The sequence below is a fragment of the Thamnophis elegans genome, chromosome 16 (genome assembly GCF_009769535.1).
Source record: "Thamnophis elegans isolate rThaEle1 chromosome 16, rThaEle1.pri, whole genome shotgun sequence".
NCBI classification, from domain to species: Eukaryota; Metazoa; Chordata; class Lepidosauria; order Squamata; family Colubridae; genus Thamnophis; species Thamnophis elegans.
The window spans coordinates 32352003-32374259 of record NC_045556.1 but is presented as its reverse complement, the minus strand read 5'-3'; the positions used below and the strand labels follow the sequence as shown (position 1 = coordinate 32374259).

At 45.9% G+C, this 22257-nt stretch overlaps 1 protein-coding gene across 1 annotated transcript in view; it reads right to left on the bottom strand.

The window, feature by feature from the left end:
* ASTN2 (astrotactin 2) overlaps window positions 1-22257 on the bottom strand; it is a 139305-nt gene that overhangs the window by 55066 nt on the left and 61982 nt on the right. The window contains 1 exon segment of the mRNA XM_032233217.1: window positions 524-674. Within this exon segment, the coding sequence (XP_032089108.1) occupies window positions 524-674 (151 nt within the window).

The window sequence follows — 22257 nt, the reverse complement described above, 5'->3', positions numbered from 1 at the left end:
GAGAGACAGAGAGATACAGAGAGACAGAGACAGAAAGAGACAGAGACACAGGAAGAGAGAGACACAGAGAGAGAGAGACAGAGAGAGGGAGGCAGAGACCGAGACAGAGACAGAGAGAGACACAGGGAGACAGAGAGAGAGAGAGAGAGAGACAGACAGACAGACAGAGAGACAGAGACACAGAGACAGAGACACAGAGACAGAGACAGAGACACAGAAAGAGAGATAGACAGAGGGAGACAGAGAGAGACAGAGAGAGAGACAGAGAGAAAGAGACAGAGAGATAGAAACACAGAAAGAGAGAGAAACACACAGAGAGAGGCAGAGGCAGAGAGAGACACAGGAAGACAGAGAGAGAGAGAGAGAGACAGACAGACAGACAGACAGAGACAGAGAATATCATGTCTCCTTCAAGGAGCTGCAAATGAAGAGAAAGTCTGAATTCTCAACCTCTCCAAAGCATCTTTTTGTAACACCAATCCAAGGCATCCACCTTCCCTTGAGTCAGGGAAGTTGTACCTACCACACAACCGGTTGAGTCCACCTGACGATCCGATACACATTTGAAGTTGCGGGTACAGCCTCCGTTATTGTGAGAACAATCACGAACCGGTCCAAAGGACGAGAGCAGGTCGTTGATGGTCTCGAAATAGGTGGACAACATTGCTTCTTCCCTTAAAGAAATAAAAATTCAAAGGCAAAGAAAATGACCATCTTTCCTTTAAATTCCTCCACAAATTCCTTCGGTTCCCCCTCTGGCCTCCGTACTTAGTGCCATTAAGGCAAAGTCAGATTAATTCCCTCTTCCTCTTCCACTCACTCTATTATTTAAAGATTTCCTCCTTTTAGTAACTGCCTCTTTCTTTTTCTTTCCCGACAACAATTCAAATTAGAAGCCTTTTTCAATGTCTTTTGTCATGCCTAACCTTAGTGGGCGGGTTTCCTAAACGGAGCAAGATCAATTAAAACACTCAACATATTTTAATCATGACTTCAGGAAAAAATGATTTCCAAATAAAAGTAAGAGAGATGTGTCCTATTTCCAAGCAGCCAAAGACATTTCATGTTTCTGTGGGGCTGTTCTGACCGAGGCTTCCCGAGAGCATGAAGCAAACTCCTTGCACGGGCAATTTTATTCATTGACTGTGAATTCTGCTCATTCACATCCAGGAACATCTTTCAAGGGAGGATTTATGGTCACAGACCTTCTCTGGCTTGGAGAGCTGCCAGGCCAATTTCTGCAGAAATTGGCAAGGCATCTCAGAAAGTCACGAATCAATGAAGCAAACTAATTTCTCCTGCAAACTCCATTCCCCTTTGGCTCCTCTTTTATTTCCTCTGGGAGGGGCCATTCATCATCCACTTGTGGCTTAATCCCAAGTTGACCCCTGTTCTTTAGCTGTTCCCTTGTCTGGCAACTCTGCGCATGCGCACACTGGGAACAGGCTCCAGCTGTTCTTCTGCCTTACTAATGTGTGATTCTCAAGGCAGCGATAACCGGCATAGGGCTCTGGCCCCCTCTCTGCCTCCAACACAGAGCCCTCAGCAGAGTCTTCCCCAGACTCAGGACTGGTCCATATTTCTCCCCAACCTCCCCACTATCCGAATCTGCTGCCAGCTCTTCTGGCTGCCTGGGGCCCACAACAGGTGCGCCTCCAATTCTTGATACAATTGAAGGAAAAATTCCTTGTGTGTACAATCACATTTGGTCAATAAAGAATTCTGTTCTATTTTATGTCCATTCCATTCCATTTTATAGTGTCTTCCATTCCTTTCCATCCCATTTTATTTCTATCTAATCTCCATTCCATTCCAAAATATCAATAAATGGAGAAAAATCGTAACAGATTTAATTTATTGACACCTGCCTTCATTTAACTCTCAATTTAAATTTAATTTGTTTTCTTCCTTCTGTACCCCTCATTTATGCAAGTGCTCCAGCATGATAACTCAAACTGGGTACTTTTGACTCACTTAAGATTGTCTATCCTGAATATCTGTAGCCCATCCTCTTGATCATTTAGGGGGCAAAAACATCTAATCATTACACAAGAGTAGTATGCCAGTTTTTAATCTTTGGTTTTGCTACACAGGAGACAATCACAGGAAAGGACCCTGCTTGGTATGTTTCATACATTTGAAGATCACTTAATTAGGGATGTGTCTGTGGAAATTTTTAGTCATCCAGGCTGTCTCAAAGTGCTTTTTCTTGGATGAGAAGCAAACATATTCAAGGACAAGTCAGAACTGAAGGCGCTTCTTGGATACGGGTACGTGACTCTTCCTTTCAACTTGGTCGTTAGAGTAAGGGAGGGGAAGTGTTGGTTATGAATGGGTTAGTTTGGAGAAAATGAAACTTCTGCAGTTCCACTGAGGCTTGTGAGAGTCTTGGAAACTTCTCAAGGACATCTTAACAGGTGTGAAGAGGAAGGCAGATGGTTCCCATAACAAAGAGAACTTGTTTAGCACTAGCCCTTAGACTTATATACCACTTCACAGATGCTTTTACAGCCCTCTCTAAGCATTTTACAGAATCGCCTCTTGCCCCCAATAATCTGGGTCCTCATTTTACACCACCTAGGAAGGACGGAACGCTGAGGTAACCTTGAGCCTGGTGAGATTTGAACTGCCAAACTGCAACTAGCAGTCAGCTGAAGTCGCCTGCAGTACTGCACTCTAACCATTGTGCACACCTCGGCTCTATATGGTCTATGTGACTGAAGAACTGAAGAAGCTTCTTGGATGAGAAGCAAATGACTTCAAGGACAGTCAGAACTTAAGAAGCTTCTTGGATTAGAAGCAAAATGTCTTCAAGCAAAAAGTCCAGTTGCCTTTTGAAAAAGCACCTTTGGGTGAATCAGGAGGATTGAGAGGAACAGGCTGATTTATCAGGAGGATTTTTTCCCCTCGCACATCTGTGCTGGTCATTCCTGACTCTAGGGGGCGGTGCTCATTCCCGTTTCAAAGCCGAAGAGCCAGCGCTGTCCGAAGATGTCTCCAGGATCATGTGGCCAGCATGACTCAATGCCAAAGGCGCACGGAACGCTGTTCCCTTCCCACCAAAGGTGGTCCCTGTTTTTCTACTTGCATTTTTATGTGCTTTCAAGCTAGGTTGGCAGAAGCTGGGACAAGTCACAGGAGCTCACTCCGTTACGCGGCGCTAGGGATTCAAACCGTTGAACTGCCAACCTTTCTGATCGACAAGCTCAGCGTCTTAGCCACTGGGCCACCACGTCCCTTCTATCAAGAGGAAGTCAAGAACAAAAAAAACTGTTTTTGGAGGAGACTGGTAGACATCTTGTCCAAAATCTCACAAATGAAGGTTGATGTGCAGGGGAAGAAGTTGTGACAGTCATTTTTCCCTGCTGATTCTCCCGCATCAGTTTCAGTCCATTGGTAGAGACTACCCTAAAGGGCTTTCCCCCAACACTGTGAGTGATTTCATACCTATCAGCCTTATTACGGGAACCTGAGTGCAAAATTAGAGAACGCTGGCTGGTTTCATTTTTCCCTTGGCACGTAAGGATGTTTTCTTTTTTCTTTTCCCTTTTTCCACTTAAGAAAATAAACCGCAAAAAAAAAATATGGATCGATAAAATAACCCTCCCAACCATTTGGTGGAAGACATGTAGAGAGGTAGTGAGTGTGAAGGAAAGGAAAAAGCGAAGAGTGGTTACTTTGGGGACCAGACAGCTGCAGGAAGTATATAAAAAAGGGGAAACCATTAAAAAATGAAGAGAGAGAGAGAGAGAGAGGAGAGAGAGAGAGAGAGAGAGAGAGAGAGAGAGAGAGGGAGGAGAGAGAGAGAGAGAGAGGCAAAGAGAAAGAGATATGGATGGTGGGAAGTAGAGCGATGAGAATTTTGTATTGTGCACATACAGTTGCAATGAAAGGTGTTTTCCAACCGAAAGACTGGAGGTGGAAAAATATTTCCTAGGGATTACGGGAGGGTTTGAAACATTTAAGAAGTGCTTTCATTGGGATTTCCCAACTTCAAATCCGCCCTTGAAAGGACTTTGCTGGAGTGGGCTTTTGCAGGAGACAATTCATCTTGTTCATTTATTTCAGGAGTGTGAAGATCTGTCCGTGAATTTCAGAGACTCTGTGCCCAGTCTTTCCTTGCACACCACCTCATTTGGAAAAATATTTACATGTCATCTTTCCCAAGCTAGATAGGTCTGTAGTCATAAATACACCTTTGAAAGTCCTGTTTGCCAGGCCTTGGCTGAAGGTGAATGAGAGGAATTCACATTCGTTGAATAAAAGGGGTTTTGTCGGGATCAGGAATCTGCTTTGTGCTTTTTTGGGGAAGCCTAGGTCACAAGATCCACGCTGCTCTGAACTGCCAATGTTGGCTTCCATTTTTCAGTTACTGCTGTGCAGTTCCACGGAAACCTCTTGAACGCACGCAGGAATTAGGCTAAACCCACAGACAAAATCGAAAAGTGGTAGATTGCAATGAGAAGGATGTGTGTGTGTGGGGGGGGGGGAACAGAGAGGATCAAAGCCTTATGGAATGTGGTCCAGTTTCCCGGGATGGAGAGGCTGCATTTCAGAGGAGTAGGAGCCAACTAAGTTCAGATAGCTTTGTGTGAGAGAAAGAGGGTGAAGACGTATCCTCCCTAATAGTTCCCAGAAAGGGCTTCACATAGGTAGTAGGCTGCTTTGGTTAGGCAAGAATCTGTCTATAGGTATAGAATAAGAAAGACATCTACTTAGAAGAAATTTCCTTTCCTTTCCTTCTTTCCTATCCTCCTTTCCTTTCCTTCTTCTTTTCCTTTCCTTTCCTTCTTCTTCTTTTCTTTTCTTTCCTTCCTTTTCCCTTCCCTTCTTTTCCCTCCCCTCCCTTTCCCTCTCTCCTCCTCCTTCCCTTCTTTTCCTTTCCTTTCCTTTCCTTTCCTTCTTCTTTTTCCTTTCCCTTCTTTTCCCTCCCCTCCTTTCCCTCTCTCCTCCTCCTTCCCTTCTTTTCCTTTTCCCTCCCCTCCCCTCTCTCTTCCTCCTCCTTCCCTTCCCTTTCCTCCCTCCCTCCCTTTCATCCATCCATCTTTCTTCTTTAGGGAAGCTGACACAAAAACTTTCTTAAACTGCCAAGGAACTCATCTTAAAAGACCCACCAGTCCAAACTGGTGCTAGTTAGGACAAAGGCATGCCACATCTGATAAGGGTTGTGCAGAGAAAACTCCTAACACAATACAGCTTTTGAACGGGAGATGGGATTTTGTCATGGCGCCACAGATCTAACTGTTCCAAGTGAGGAATGGAAGACACAACCACGGAAAATCTGGAAGGCTTTCGCAAACAGCACCCCCGTGACAGAAACAGGCACATTACTCAGGAATCCAACAACAGGATGAATTGCGATTCAGCTCGCTCAGCTATGTGGGGCAGTTATCCTCCATGTGGTGAACCATTAAATTAAATAAGCCTTATGCCGGTTGACAGCTGCAGCCTGGGTTTAGTTAGAAAGACAGCTTTTTTCAGGTGTTAACTGTAACTTGACCCCCGTTTAGAGTTGGGAAAACTCTGGATCCTTCTCCTACGGCAGAACAAGAGCGGAGCTTCAGAAAATAGAAACTGGAGATGTTTCACAAGAAAGATTGGTGTGCCGAAAGATAGGACGGAACTGTCCTAAGATTAAACAGGCTTCCAAAACTAGAGCGCTTCGCAGGCGTTGAGGCTTTAAATGCCACAATACCCAGCCTGCGTTGCAATCTGCAGCCCAGGTAGTCCTCGACTGTACGACCACAACAGAGGCAAACTTTACGTTGCTAAGCAGGCATTGGTTAAGTGAGTTTTGCCCTGTTTTCTTGCCCCGTTTGTTAAGTGAATCGCTGCGGTTAAGGTGGTTGTTAAGTGAATTTAGCTTCCCTGTTGATTTTGCTTGATAGAAGGTCGCAAAAGCGGATCATGTAACCCCAGGACACTGCAACTGTTTATAAATATGAGTCAGTTCAGTTGGCCAAGTGGTGAATTTGATCATGTGACTGTGGTGATGCTGCAAGATGCTGCAGGAATGGTCACTAAATAAATTGTGGGTAAGGAGAGACTATCTGTATGAAACATTCTGGTTTGCCCTTCTGAGACAAATGCTGAATCGAACCAAATGTGAAGATCCCACCATAATCCCTTGCAAGGTGGATTCTGTGCAACTGAATGGAGCTGAGTGTTTATTGGCCGGATGCCTTTCATGTTGCCAATGAGGAGTTTGTTCAGCACGATCGATATTCTCATTGGGCCCAGAGAGAGAGAAAGTATCTGCCTCTAGCTAGGATCGAACTCACAGCCTTCCTGATTAGTGAGGCGAGAGCGCCACCTCTAGGCCACCGCACCATTCCCCTCTCTGTTTAGCCACACAAGTCAGGTCCATGGGTGTGTTGGACAATAAAACGCATTCTAAATTGTGCAGCTCGACGCAAACAGGCGTCTGGATACCCATTCCTTCTTGCTTTTAATTGCGGATTAAAATCGGTAGATGGAAATGCGCTTTGGAAGACACAAAAGTATAAATGCTGCACCCCAAATTAGAACCGATGTGGCACCTCTAAATATAGTCGCACACAACCTTCTCCATTTCTAATCCTGAGAAGATTCTGCGATTAGAAAACATCTGTTTGCACTCAACCCGCTTCGTGAGAAACCAGTTCTGTGCTTCCACCCAAGCCTGAAATTCTCCGACACATCTTCCCTTCGTGCTACAAACACATTTGCAAATGTATTAATAACCAAAAGTATTAATAGAAGCACACACACAAAAAAAACCCCCGCCAAACCAACCCCGCCAACAACTTGAGGCTCATTAACATCTAGCAGTCTGTAGCAACCGACAGCAGTTTTCTAGTAATTGAACTATATTAGCTTAAAAATTAAAATATTTTGAACCACGGAGGGTTTGTTTGCAATTCAGGGAGGCTTCGTACTCCAGAATCCCAACAGGAGTGTGATTTAATATTTTTCTTGAACATGTAATGTTATCAAAGCAAAACACCTCCTAATTTGCTCACCTTATCTCTTCCAGCCTGCATTGGATGAGGAAGCCCATCTTTCTCCTTTTATCCTGCCACTTTTACATGGAAGCAGTTTAATAACTGCATCCTGCTTGGTGTGGTGGCCGCAGGTGTCTCAGATAGAAAGTCCCTACAGAGAGTGGTGAGGACAGTGGAGAAGATTATATTCCCGTTATCCGGGACACTGCTTATAAGTGCTATGTACTTAAAGCTCGACGCATTGTCAGAGACCCCACACAGCCACTTCATGGTCTTTTCTGTTTGCCTCCCCTCTGGGAGTGGTTTTTGAAGTATTCTTGCAGGACTCCCAGATTCTGTAAGAGCTTTGTTCCCTATGGCATCTGTCTGATAAACTCACAAGATTCGTTGTCTCTCTCCATGTACATGCACACATGGTGAAGAGACTGTATTGGTTTCTCTGTTTCATATAATATATGTGTGTATATGCATAGTTTCTTAGTTATTTATTTATTTTGTGATGCTCAGGTATGCGTATATTGGAGGTGGTGAGCCTTTGAGAGCCCCATTCCCTCTAGAACTGATGAGGTACCTAGTTGTGTCCAAAATGTCTCTGAGAAAACAAGCACAGCTCAGAGAGCCGCAAGGACCTCCACAATCTCCACTCTTAGCACTGATGATGTTATCTAAGTTGGATCACAAAGTGCCTGCAAGAAAATAACCCAGCTCAGAGAACCCAGGGACTCCCCAATCTCCCTTCTAAGTAGCACTGATGTTGTTGCCTAGTTGGTTGTGAAACTCTGCAAGAAAATAACTCAGTTCACAAACCCTCAAGGACCGAGCATTTCACAGCCCCCCCCCCCCAAAAAAACAGCTATTTCTGGACTGTTTTCAGGCCATTTGGGGGCCGTTTTCAGGCCATTTTTCGAGGTGTTTTCTGCGCCGTTCCCAGGTCATTTTGGGACTATTTTCAGGCTGTTTGGGGGCTATTTTCGGAGCTGTTTTTGGACTATTTTCTGGACCGTTTTCAGGCCATTTGGGGGCATTTTCTGGGCCATTTTCCAGGTCAAAAACAGCCTGAAAACAGCCCCAAAATGGGCTGAAAACAGCCCAGAAAATGGCCCAAAACAGCCAGAAAATAGGCATGCGGAGGCCAGCCAGCTAGTCTTCAGCTTTCTGGCAGGCACATACGCTCACATGCCTGTGCATTCTGGTTTGGCCACTTAGTGCTGAAAAGGTTTGCCATCCCTGGTCTATATAGCAATAGCAATTAGACTTATATACCGCTTCATAGGGTTTTCAGCCCTCTTTAAGCGGTTTACAGAGTCAGCATATCGCCCCCACATTCTGGGTCCTCATTTCACCCACCTTGGAAGGATGGAAGGCTGAGTCAACCTTGAGCCGGTGAGATTTGAACAGCCGAACTGCAGAACTAGCAGTCAACTGAAGTAGCCTGCAGTGCTGCATTTAACCACTGCGCCACCTCGGCTCTCTCGGCTCCATATAACACCCCCCCCTCCCCATTTTCCTACAGCAGAAAATGTCGCGGCCGGAAGGCCCACATGTAAAACGCAGCTTCCAGGCCTGACGACATCTTTTCCAAGGCCGTTTTTCACCATTCTCACATCCGTTGAGAGACAATAACAGCACAAAACGTTGGTTCTTTTTTCCCCTCTCCCCCCACCCCCAAAAAAGCCACAGCAACCATTGTAAAGAACTCCGCTGGCTTCCCACTCAAAGGAACGACCCCCAAAAGATCATTGGCGGCTCAAAGACGACACCAGCAGGATGCACGGCCGGCCACAGAAAGAGAACATTGATATGATCAATTGGACGGAGGAATGTGGAGAATACAAAAGGAGAGATGGTGCTGCGGGTTTTTGAAAAAATGAATTCAGAAAAAAGCATCTCAAAGAAGGCCTGGATTGCTATTCAAAAGGCAGGAAAATGCTAATCGGCTCCCTTGAAAGACGAATGCAAAACGGTGCGGATAACAATAGAGTCGAAAGGGACCTTGTGGGTCATCTAGTCCAACCCCTTCCCCGGGCCAAGCAGGAGACACCTACACCATTTCTGACCGAGGGCAGTCAGTCTCTCTTGAAAGTTCCAGGGATAAGCTCCACAACTTCCAAAGGCAATGTCTGTTCCATGGGTTGATTGTTCTCATGGTCAGAATTCCTCCTTATTTCTAGGTTGAATCAATCAATCAGGGTAGAGCTGGAAGGGACCTTGGAGGTCTTCTAGTCCAACCCCCTGCCTAAGCAGGAGACCCTACACCATTCTGACAGATCCAGCCTCTTCTTGAAAGCTTCCAGGGATGAAGCTCCCACAACTTCCAAAAACTTCTGTCCCATGGGTTGATTGTTCTCACGGTCAGAAAATTCCTCCTTATTTCCAGGTTGCAATCTCTCTTGTTCATTTTCAATCCATTATTCCTTGGTCTGGCCTTCGGGTGCCTTGAAGAATAGCTTGACTTCCTCCTCTCTGTGGCAACCCCATCAAATATGGAAAGGCTGCTATCCTGTCTCCCCTGGTCCTTCTCTTCTCTAGACTAGCCATGCCCAGTTCCTGGACATTCATCATATATTTTAGCCAGTGGTGGGATCCTATGGTTAACCACCAGTTCGTGAGCGCATCGCTTGTACTACTTCATACTCCTTCCAAAACAACAATCGCTAGAAGAGAGGTTCCCGCCCCCCTCTCAAAAAATCTCTTGTTGATGCTGTGTCCCACTTTCTAGAAGTTGCCAGTAGAAAAATAATAATAATAAATAAATCAATTCCGAATCCAGAGTCATCCTTGGGAAATGACCTTGCTTCGGCTTCAGACATGGCTTTCTCTTTGAAAATGAGCGGCTTTTTGAAAAGTAAATATGGCTGTTGGTTTCTGCTTTAATGTATGGAAAACGCATATTTGCATGCCAGGCAGCGAGAGAGAGAGAGTGAGGGAGAGAGAGGAGAAGAGAGATCGGAGAGAGAGAGAGAGGGGGAAGAGAGAGAGAGCCAGAGACAGAGAGAGAGACAGAGAGACAGAGAGACAGAGACAGACAGACAGACAGACAGACAGAAAAGAGAAAGAGAGAAAGAGAGAGAGAGAGGAGGGAGGGAGAGAAAGGAAGAGGGGAAAGCGAGACAGAGCTAGAAAGAGAGAGAGAGAGAGGAGAGGAGGGAAAGGAGAGGGAGGAAAAGAACCAGACAGAAAGAGAAAGAGAGAGAGAGAGAAAAGAAAGAAAGAGAAAGGAAAGACTGTGTGTGTGAGAGAGAGAAAGAAGAGGAGAAGAGAGGGGGGAGAAAGAGGAGAGAGAAAGAGAACCAGACAGAGTGAGAGACAGAGACATAGAGGAGAGAGAGATGAGAGAGAGAAAGAGAGAGGAGGGAGAAAGAGAAAGCAGGACAGAGTGAGAGAAAGAGAGGAAGGGGAGAGGGAGGAGAGAAGAAGGAGGGAGAGAGAGAAGAAAGAGAACCAGACAGAGGAGAGATAGGACATAGAGGAGAGAGAGAGGGAGAGAGAAAGAGAGAGGAGGGAGAAAGAGAAGCAGACAGAGTGAGAGAAGAGAGAGAGAGGAGAGAGAGAGGAGGGAGAGAGGAGAAAGAGAGGAGAGAGAGAAAGAGAGAGGAGAGAAAGGAGAGAGAGAGAGACAGAGGAGAGAGAAAGAGAGAGAGGAGAGAGAAAGAAAGAAAGAGAGAGACAGAGAGGAGAGAGACACACAGAGGGAGAAACAGATGAGAAGAGAGAGAGAGGAGAGAGAAGAGAGCAGAGAGGAGAGAGAGAGACAGAGAGGAAAGACACACACACAGAGATAAACAGACTGAGAAAGAGAGACAGAGAGGAGAGAGAAAAATGTGGGGGGAAATAATAGCACACCCAGCCTTGCTAATCTGCTGGAGACACTGTAATCAAAAGCTAATCCGTAATGAATGTGCCCATCGCCGTGAAATGTGCGCGAGGTGCGTTTTTTCCTCTGTAAATATCTGACACGGAGCAGCTTAGGCAGACAGCTTAAAGTGGGTGGCGGGGAGGGGGGGTATAGGTGGGAGGTGGAGAGGGGGATCTGCAGAATTCAGTCAAACACTTTGCAAATAATTGGCCTCGCAGAGCCAAAGATGGATATTGGAACCCCGTTGTGTGACGATGATTATTATGAATTAAATTCCATATTTTCATTAACGGTGGGAGCAAGCTGGCTCCAAAAGCTTCCATCACCTTGATTAGTACCATTATTTGCAGGGTTTCAATTGTGGGATTAGGTGAGGCAGGGTCCTGGGGGCTGGGAGAGAGGGGAGGGGGAGGGAAATCTTCCAGAGCGAAACAGCCAAATTCTCGAGTAAGGTGGGTGGGTGGATTCTGGCTGACGGTCCCTGTTAAATCCCCACCTTCTTTTGGCCGCGAAGGCCGCGAAGTGGAAGGAAGACACTTGGAGAAAGACAAGTAGAAATGGCAGGAAATCAGAGGGATTTCCCCCCTAGAAATGCCAGACTTTTTTGGTTTTTTTGCTGCTCTTTTGGCTTGCATGATGATGATGATGATGGATGATGATGATGATGATGAGGAGGAGGAGGAGGAGGAGGAGAGGAGGAGGAGGAGGAGGAGGAGGAGGAGGAGGAAGGAAGAGGATGTTATCCATCAATTGTGCTTGCCCTCTTTTGGCTTAGATGATGATGATGATGATGAGAGGAGGAGGAGGAGGAGGAGGAGGAGAGAGGAGGAGGAGGAGGAGGAAGAGGGAGAATAAGAGGGTGCTATCCATTCAATTGTGTTGCCCCTTTTGGCTTAGATGATGATGATGATGATGATGATGACGACGTTGATGATGATGATGAAGTTGTCCATTTAATTTGCATGCTCTCATTTGGCTGTATGATGTGATGATGATGATGAGGAGGAGGAGGAGGAGGGGAGGAGGAGGAGGAGAGAATGAAGAGGATATCCATTCAATTGTGCTTGCCTCTTTGGCTTGGATGATGATGATGATGACGAGGAGGAGGAGGAGGAGGAGAAAATGAAGAGGATGTTATCCATTCAATTGTGCTGCCCTCTTTTGCTTGGATGATGATGATGATGATGATGATGGGAGGAGGAGGAGGAGGAGGAGGAGGAGGAGGAGAACAATGGAGATGAGGAGGAAGAAAAGAGGAGGAAGAGAATGTCACAATTGTGGTTCTGATTCTTGGCGATTCTCTAGGCCAGGTACCTACGTCTTCTGAGTTTGCCCTCAAAACAACTTTGAGTACCGCTTTATAAAGCCTTGGAAAAAGCCACACTGGAATGGTTTGGTCAAACACATTACAAGAAAAAGATATTGAGACTTGGAAAACTTGCAAAGAAGAGCAATCAGGAGACAAAAAACATATGAGGAACAGGTGCAGGATTTGGGTCTGTCTAGTCTAGAAGGACTAGGGGGGTGACATGATAGAACTTCTAGTATTTGAGGGGCTGCCAGAAAGAAGAGAGGGTTTAAATTACTCTTCAAAGCACCAGAAGGCAGGGCAAGGAACAATGAATGGAAACTACTCAAGGAGAGAAGCAACAGTGAAGACAATTCACCAGTAGAACAGAAGTTGCCTTCAGAGGTTGTGGATGCTTCATCACTGGAGGTTTTCGAGAAGAGACTGAACCATCTGTCTGAAATGATATAGGGTCTCTGCTTGAGCAGGGGGTTAGACTAGAAGACCTCCAAGGTCCTTCCAACTATGTTATTCTATTTCTAATGTAATTCCCGACAACAATATTTCAAAAAATGCTTTGGTGATAAATAAAAGAATAACAAGATTATTCAACCAACTTGAGCAGAAGAAGCGTCCTCCAAACCCAATTTAGAGGGAGAGTGAATCAATTTGGAAAGGTTTTCAGAAGCATTCCCGTCCAATCTGATTTACATTTTTCAATTAATTCGGGGAAAGGTTGTCTTTGCACGCCGAGCCATCGTCGGCTCCATGAACCGTGTCCAAATAATTTCAAACTGAATCAAAAACACGACTTTCAATAACCCGATCCATCTAAAGGGAGGATGGAAGAGGGAATGTGAGCTGAACTGCCTTCATATAAATCACCGGACAAGATGAGTAGGCGGCTGGAAGGTTAAACCATACGAAGAACAGTGCAGGAACTGGGTATGGTTAGTCTAGTGAAGAGAAGGACCAGGGGAGACAGGAGAACAGTCTTGTCAAAACTTTGTTGCATAAGTTCAAATCAGAAAGCACCCACAGAAACTGATTCAGCAGGATTCCTTAACTTCTTTATATACATAGGAATAGATGAATAAATGTACAATACAACAGGTGGTTCTTCAAGTAAACACAAGGCGGAGAGTTACAGGCAAACACAAGCATTAGCTTCATTTCAGCAGACAAGCCAGACAGACTGCTAGTTTATTCTCAGAGCAGCAGACGGCTTAAGTTTCTGTTTCAATTCTCTGCACAAACTCAGATCTGTTAAGCTCTCATTGGCTGACTTAATTGCTATGTCTATTCATTGGCTGACCTTGTTCCCATGTTTCTCCCAGTCATGAATATTGATGAATATTCTTCTAATATTGAGGGGCTGCACAGAAAGGAGGGCGTCAAGCTATTTTCCAAAGCACCCGAAGGCCAAGACAAGGATAAGGAGAAACTGACCCAGGAGAGATTCAACCTGGAAATAAGGAGGAATTTTCTGACAGTGAGCACAATCAACCATGGGACAGAAGTGGCATCGGAAGTGTGGAAGCTTTCAAGAGGACTGAACTGTCATCTGTTAGGAATGGTATGGGGTCTCTGCTTGGGCGGGGGGGAGGGTTGGACTAGATGACCTACAAGGTCCTTTCAACTCTGTTAATTGTAGTCTATTCTGAATGGCAACTGAATCTTCTGGGCAATCCTCACAGCTGCCTTGCAGATTGATGAAGCGACAGGAGTGACAGAGCACGGAAAAATACGAGAAAAGGGTCATGTATGGGTTATTTTTAGATGAACAGAGTTGGAAGGGACCTGAAGGTCATCTAGTCCAACCCCCTGCCAAGCAGGAGACCTGCACCATTTCTGACAGATGGCAGTCCAGTCTCTTCTTGAGAGCTTCCAGGGATGAAGCTCCCACAACTTCTGTCCCATGGGTTGATTGTTCTCACCGACAGGAAATTTCTCCTTATTTCTAGATTGAATCAATCAATCAGTCAAGAATAAACTGGAAGGGAGCCTCAAGGGATGAAGCTCCCACAATCCTAAAGGCAACTCCTGTTCCATGGCTTGATTGTCCTCACTGTCGATGACCTACGGTTCCCTTTCAACTCTACTGTTTTGTTCATTCATCTACACTCCCACACCCATAAAGTTAACAGCTTGGCATTAAGCTCCTCCAGTGCTAAGGCTTTCCCTACTAACACACAGCAGCCTCCATCTTTAACCTAGAAGCCGCATCCTCTCCTGCTTTTTTTAAATTCATAGCCTAAAGCTAAGTTTCGCCATCACAAAGAGGGGGACCCATTAAAACAGGGTGTAAGTCTAGCTGGAGCACGATAATTACACAAGTGGGAATGGATTAGCCAACGAGGAGACACTAACCAGTTGGGATCTTAATTCTCCCCAACAGCAGCTAAAGACTCAAGGCAGAAATATTCTCTGTAAACCAGGCATGGAATGCTCTAATCTTCGCTATTAATTTGGAATGGAGCATGGTGTGTGCTGTTTGCTTTGCTCGCGAGCAGTGCTTTGCACATGCAGAGGACTTGTGCGCATATACAGAGCATCTGTGATGATGCTTGAGTGGGTGGGCAGAGCCTCCTGCCACCGTCACTACCAACTCTGTCCGAACCAGGATGAACCGGCCCAATGCCGCTCGCTGTAAGCGCTTTGCTTCAACCTAACCAAGAAGCTCTTCTCACTAGCAAGAGGAAGCTAATTTTTTTTAAAAAAAAATAGAAAATGGGTTCCCATACATCTTGCAACAATTCTTGAAACAATAGCAGTGACTGTAGCAGTGAGAGTGATCTGGAGTCTTAGTGGACAACCAGCTAAAAACCAACGCAATCCTAAGTTGCATGAAAGAGCGATACAATCAAGATCAACTAATTCCACTCTATAAAGTCCTAGTGAGGCCACAGCTAGAATCCTGCATCCAGAGTTTTGGTCACACTATAAAAAAAAGATGTTGAGACACTAGAAATAGTGAGAGAAGAGCAATCAGGATGATGAGGGGACTGGAGACTCAAACATAAGATGAACGGTTGCCGGAACTGGGCATGGCTAGTCTAGGGAAGAGAAGGAGAAAGGGAGACAGGATAGCAGCATGCCAATATTTGAGGGGCTGCCCCAGAGAGGAAGGGGATCAAGCTGTTTTCCAAAGCACCCAAGGCCAGACAAGGAAGAATGAATGGAAACTGACCAAGGAGAGATTCAACTAGAAACAAGGAGGAACTTTCTAACAATGGAACAATCAACCAATGGCGCAGAAGTGCCTTCAGAAGTTATGGGACCTTCATCACAGACCAACAAGGATGACTAGGGGACTGGAGGCTAAAATGTACGATGAATGGTTGCAGGAACTGGACATGGCTAGTTAGGGAAAAGAAGGACCAGGGGAGACAGGATAGCAGTCTTCCAATATTTGAGGTGCTGCCACAGAGAGGAGGGGGTCAAGCTCTTTCCAAAGCACCTGAAGGCCAGACACGGAACAATGGATGGAATCTGACCAAGGGAGATTCAACCTAGAAACAAGGAGGAATTTTCTGAAAGTGAGAAGAATCAACCCATGGAACAGAAGTTGCCTTCGGAAGCTTCCACTAGAAGCTTCAAGAAGGGACTGAACCGTCATCTGTCAGGAATGGTGTAGGTGTCCTGTTTGGGCTGGGGGTTGGACTAGATGACCTACAAGGTCCCTTCCAGCTCTATTCTTATTGATTAATTCAACCTAGAAATAAGGAGGAACTTTCTGACTGTAAGAACAATCAACCAATGGAACAGGAGTTGCCTTCAAAAGTTGTGGGAGCTTCATCTGTTAATCTGTCAAATTCCCTGGATGCTTCAGTACGAGCAACAGGATTCATTCTTACCCACTTAACGACCGGACCCAAAGGGAGGTTCAAACATCCTTTCCAGTGTTAAGTTTGATGCCTTGGCAACAGATGCACAGAAGGAAAAAATGAATTGATGCGCCCAGCATGGCAACTTCAAGAAGGATCAAGAGGTCAGGTAGCTTACAGAGAGAAAGGCAAGAGCCTGAGAAGTAGAAGCAGAGTCCAAATGCAATTATTCAAGCTTATTGCCTCTCCTTCTCCTCTCCTCCACAAACCCACCCTTCTAGCACTGTGATGTTACTTAGTTGGGTCATGAAATATCTGCAAGAAAATCACCAAGCTGGACCCCTAATCCTCCTCTTCTCCTCTTCCCCTCCTCTCCTTCTCTTCTCCTCCTTTCTCTTTCTCCCTCCTCTCTCTCCACAAAGCCCACTTCCTTCTAGCACTGATGATGTTACTTAGTTGGGTTACGAACATCCGCAAGCAAGAAACCAAGTGCAGAGAGTACCAAGGGCCTACACTTCTTCTTCCTCTTCCTCCTATCTTCTCCCTTCTCTTCCTCCCTCTCTTCTCTCCTCCTCCCTCTTCCACAAACTCCACTCCCTTCTAGCACTGATGATGTACCTAGTTGGGCCATGAAACATCTGAAAGCAAGAAAACCAAGTGCAGAGAGTACCAAGGATCCTTCATCTTCGTCCTTCTCTTCTCCCTTCTCTTCCTCCTCCTCCTCTTCTTTCTTCCTCCTCCTCCTCCACAAATTCCACTCCCTTCTAGCACTGATGATGTTACCTAGTTGGGCCATGAAACATCTGAAAGCAAGAAACCAAGCACAGAGAGTACCAAGGATCCTTCATCTTCGTCCTTCTCTTCTCCTTCTCTCCTCTCTCCTCTTCTTTCTCCTGCTCCCTCCCCAAAACTCCACTCCCTTCTAGCACTGATGATGTTACCTAGTTGGGCCATGAAACATCTGAAAGCAAGAAACCAAGTGCAGAGAGTACCAAGGATCCTTCATCTTCGTCTTCTCTTCTCCCTTCTCTTCCTCCTCCTCTCTTTTCTCCTCCCTCCTCCACAAATTCCACTCCTTCTAGCATGATGATGTTACCTAGTTGGGCCATGAAACATCTGAAAGCAAGAAACCAAGCACAGAGAGTACCAAGGATCCTTCATCTTCGTCTCTCTTCTCCCTTCTCTTCCTCCTCCTCTCTTCTTCTCCCTGCTCCCTCCTCCACAAACCTCCACTCCCTTCTAGCACTGATGATGTTACCTAGTTGGGCCATGAAACATCTGAAAGCAAGAAACCAAGTGCAGAGAGTACCAAGGATCCTTCATCTTCGTCCTTCTCTTTCCTCTCTTCCTCCTCCTCTCTTCTTCTTCCTCCCTCCTCCACAAATTCCACTCCCTTCTAGCATGATGATGTTACCTAGTTGGGCCATGAAACATCTGAAAGCAAGAAACCAAGCACAGAGAGTACCAAGGATCCTTCATCTTCGTCCTTCTTCTCCCTCCTCTTCCTCTCCCCTCTTCTTTCTCCCTGCTCCCTCCTCCACAAACTCACCTTCTAGCATGATGATGTTACCTAGTTGGGCCATGAAACATCTGAAAGCAAGAAACCAAGTGCAGAGAGTACCAAGGATCCTTCATCTTCGTCCTTCTCTTCTCCCTTCTTCCTCCTCCTCCTCTTCTTTCTTCCTCCTCCTCTCCACAAATTCCACTCCCTTCTAGCACTGATGATGTTACCTAGTTGGGCCATGAAACATCTGAAAGCAAGAGAAACCAAGTGCAGAGAGTACCAAGGATCCTTCATCTTCGTCCTTCTCTTCTCCCTTCTCTTCTCCTCTCCTCTTCTTTCTTTCCTCCCTCCTCCACAAATTCCATCCCTTCTAGCACTGATGATGTTACTAGTTGGGCATGAAACATCTGAAAGCAAGAAACCAAGCACAGAGAGTACCAAGGATCTTCATCTTCGCCTTCTCTTCTCCCTTCTTCCTCCTCTCCCTCTTCTTTCTCCCTGCTCCCTCCTCCACAATTCCACTCCTTCTAGCACTGATGATGTTACCAAGTTGGGCCATGAAACATCTGAAAGCAAGAAACCAAGCACAGAGTACATCAAGAACAATTCATTTCAACCCTGAGCACAAACATTCCCCTCTATTTTGTTGCATAATCAAATCCATGTAATTTTCCTGGCATCACCATTTCTGAGATTTTTCATCTTTTTTTTTTTTTGCCGGTAAAATATTGGAACGGTGTCCTTTGTCACACCCCAGTCCACAATCTTTAGAAGTCTCCTTGTTTTAACCCAGTTACCCAATTTGAATAACCTTTTTGTGGCTAATTAATTACCCCCGGCCTGCAAACTAACAGACAGCTGTTAGAAAAAATGGTTATTGCATTATTAATACGCTTCAATAATTTCCTATTAAACCTATATGTTAATAATTTTCCCTCCCTGTATTTCTTCCCCTTAATTAGTCCATTTAAAACTTTGAAGGAATATTCTCTCCATGCTAAATGGGAGCGTGGGGAAATTACATTTTGATTGAATACTCTCTGATAGGCCAGCAAATAAGACAGTTGACTTGTTCATTATTGTCAGGATTCTTCCAACGCCTGCTAATGGGACAGTCAATCTGTATAGTGATTCCCAGAATATAAATGGAGCCCTCTTTGATACAGACAAGGTAGCTCAGGGGCTAAGACGCTGAGATTGTTGATCCGAAAGGTCGGCAGTTCAGCGGTTCGATTCCTGAGTGCCGCGTAACAGAGTTAGCTCCCATGACTTGTCCCAGCTTCTGCCAACCTAGCAGTTCAAAAGCACATAAAAATGCAAGTAGAAAAATAGGAACCACCTTTGGTGGGAAGGGAACAGCGCTCCATGCACCTTCGGCATTGAGTCATGCCGGCCACATGACCAGGGAGACGTCTTCGGACAGCGCTGGCTCTTCGGCTTTGAAACGGAGATGAGCACTGACCCCTAAAGTTGTTTCAAAGCCGAAGAGCCAGCACTGTCCAAAGACGTCTCCGTGACCATGTGGCTGGCATGACTCAATGCCGAAGGTGCATGGAGCGCTGTGACCTTCCCACCAAAGGTGGTCTTATTTTCTACTTGCATTTTTTTACCTGCTTTCGAACTGCAGAAGCTGGGACGAGTCACGGGAGGTCACTCTGTTATGTGGGCACTGGGGATTCGAACTGCCGACCTTTCTGATCGACAAGCTCAGTCTTAGCCACTGAGCCACCGCGTCCTTCAGATGCAGGCTCACTATGTCTCTTCATAGTGACATGTTTAAAGCCAGCAGATCACAAGGACCAATTGGATGCCATTGTGGAAGGATTTGTTGACTCTGTGTTGTGGTCCTTGAGATACCCGAGGATGAGATTCCATTTTGGGAGACAGGTACGCTGGTCTCCTCCTTAAATGGGAAAAGCTCTCCTCTTTGGAGTGTAGTTGTTGATGCTCGAAGGCAGGCAGTGCAACATACTATGGGGAGAGTGCCCTCTGCGCGCATATCCAGAGACTCTCTGTATGCAGCTCCGACATGCATTGATTATGTAGTCTCCCTTTGAATTTGTAACTAGGGTAAGTAGTTTCGTATTTGCTCCTTGAGAAAGTAATTGTGCTTTTTAAACATTTTTGCCATATGCTAAATAGCACTTAGCAATAGCGCTTAGAGTTGCAATCACTTCACAGTGCTTCCCAGCCCTCTCTAAGGTTTACAGAGTCAGCCTCTTGCCCCCAACAATCTGGGTCGTCATTTTACCGACCTCAGAAGGATGGGAGGCTGATTCACCCTTGAGCCGGTCAGGATCGAACTGCTGGCAGTTGGCAGAGTTTGCCTGCAATACTGCATTCTAACCATTGTGCTACCATGGCAAGGAAGGAAGGAGGGGAGGGAGAAAAGGGAGGGAGAGAAAGAAGAAAAGGAGGGGAGAGAAAGAAGAAAGGGAGGGATGGAGGGAAAGAAGCAATAGCATAACATAAGATGTACCATTTCACAGTGATTTACAGCCCACTCTAAGCAGTTTACAGAGTCAGCCTCTGGCCCCCCAACAATCTGGGTCCTCATTTGACCCACCTTGGAAAGATGGATGGCTGAGTTAAGTTTGAGACTGTAAGGATCGAACTGCCGAACTGCAGGCAGACGGCAGTCAGCAGAAGTAGCTTGCAGTACTGCATTCTAACCATTTGCGCCATCATTGCTCTTAAATAAATACATAAAATCAATGCTTTGGTTTCTGTCACCTGAGTAGGGCTTGCTATCACGTCCTCCACAAAAATAAGGACAACAAATTGATCCAGTTTGTTTTGACCGAGGCTTCCCAAGAGCATGAAGCAAATCCTGGTCCGACAACACCCCTTTTATCAATTGACTGTGAATTCTGCTCATTCACATCTAGCAAAGTCTTTCAAGGGAGGATTTACAGTCACAGACTTATCTGGCTTGGAGAGCTGCCAGGCCGAGATCTGCAAAACTTGGCAAGGAGTCTCGGAGAGTCACGAACCAATTAAGTGAACTAATGTCTCCTGCAAAACTCCACTCCCCTTTCACTCCTCTTTGATTCCCTCTGGGAGGGGCCATCATCGTCCACCTGTGGCTTACTCCTGAGTCGACCCCTGTTCTTTAGCTGTTCCCTTCATCTGGCAACTCTGCGCATTCGCACACTGGGAACAGGCTCCAGCTGTTCTTCTGCCTCACTGATGTCCGACTCCGAAGGCAGTTGATAACTGGCATACGGCTCTGGCCCCCTCTCTGCCTCCGACACAGAGCCCTCATCCGAGCCTTCCCCAGACTCCAGGACTGGCCCATCTTCCTCCCCAACCTCCTCACTGTCCGAATCTGCTGCCAGCTCCATTGGCAGGCCACAAACACAATTCCTGAACTTTATCCTGGCTAACAGATGGTTTGCAAAGTGAGTTATGTGCTGCAGTTATAAAAGCCGCTAATTCATAGATCGATTGTAATTTCCAGGTAATCTAGAAAGGTGGCCAGTTCCTAGAGTGAGCAACTCTCTCCTTTGCCCCAATTAGTGGGCATAAAAGAGAGGAACGCTCTTCATTTACCCACATTAGTATTACATTGATATTATTGGGTGAAGTGCATGAAATTTAAGAAGACCAATAAATGAAAATTGGTGTGTGTGTGGGGGGGGTGAAATGCACTGGATGTAGAGTGCTCCACACACTTGCAATTACAATAATGATGATTGTCAGTGCCGCAATTTGGAGAGCCTGGGCTCCGCTTAATTTGTTTTGCTTTCAGCAATCTTCCTGTGGGTGGAAAAAGAAGTCTCCAAAGAGGGGGAAATATCCAACATAACTGGAGAAGGCCAGCTCTGAAGTTGGGCTTTACCCATGCTGTAAAGTGGTACATTAGATTTATGTGGGAAGGAGAAGGTAAAAAACAGATTAGCAATCTGCAGCTCTCTGCTTTAAGAAATCCCCAGGGAGTAATGGGGATGTAATAAAGAAGTCAGTTTGGCAACCAAGTAGAAGGGATGAACTCTATGTCCTTGAGAAAATATTCAAGAGAGAACAGGGCTGGGAAAGACCTTGGAGGTCTTCTAGTCCAACCCCCTGCTCAGGCAGGAAACCCTACACCATTTCAGACCATTGATTACCCAATCTCTTCTTAAAATTCTCCTGTGATGAAGCATCCACCACTTCTGAAGGCACACCATTCCTCTGATTACTTTATCTGGGATTATAGGATAACAGCATGTGTGCGGTGAGGTTTATGGCTGGTGAGGCACTGACACAGGGTGGGTTTCAAAAATTTTAGACTTGTGGACTTCAGCTCCCAGAATTCCACAGCCAGGCATGCTCAGTTCCGATTTAAAGCGACAGCATTTGTTTTTCTCCTTTGCGAAAAGTTTCCTTCATTCTTTTTCTTCTCCCTCCCCCACAGGAGAACGACATGCCTCACTACGTCAGGAATTTTTCGGCTTTTAACCCTTGCTTAACTCTGCTCGAGTGATCATAAAACGCCCAAAGTCAGACTAGATGAGGCATGTCGTTCTCCTGCCTCCTGTAGAGGGCGCTTTTTTAGAGGCTATTTTAAACAGTTAAGCACTAAGCAGAGTCATCCACGGTGACTCTGGCAGCAACTAGCTCAGCCTGACCTCTGCTCTTGCCTTTTTCCTTTTATATTTCTTTTTCTTTTCATGATGACAGTGGTGAGGCTCTACTGGCTGGTTGCTAACAGCAGGGAGGTGACACGGGGCTGGATCCAAGCGGTTATTACCGCCTCGCTTCGGGAGGGCACTTCCCCGCCGCACTTAAAACGGCGGTGGTGAGACCCCTCCTGAAGA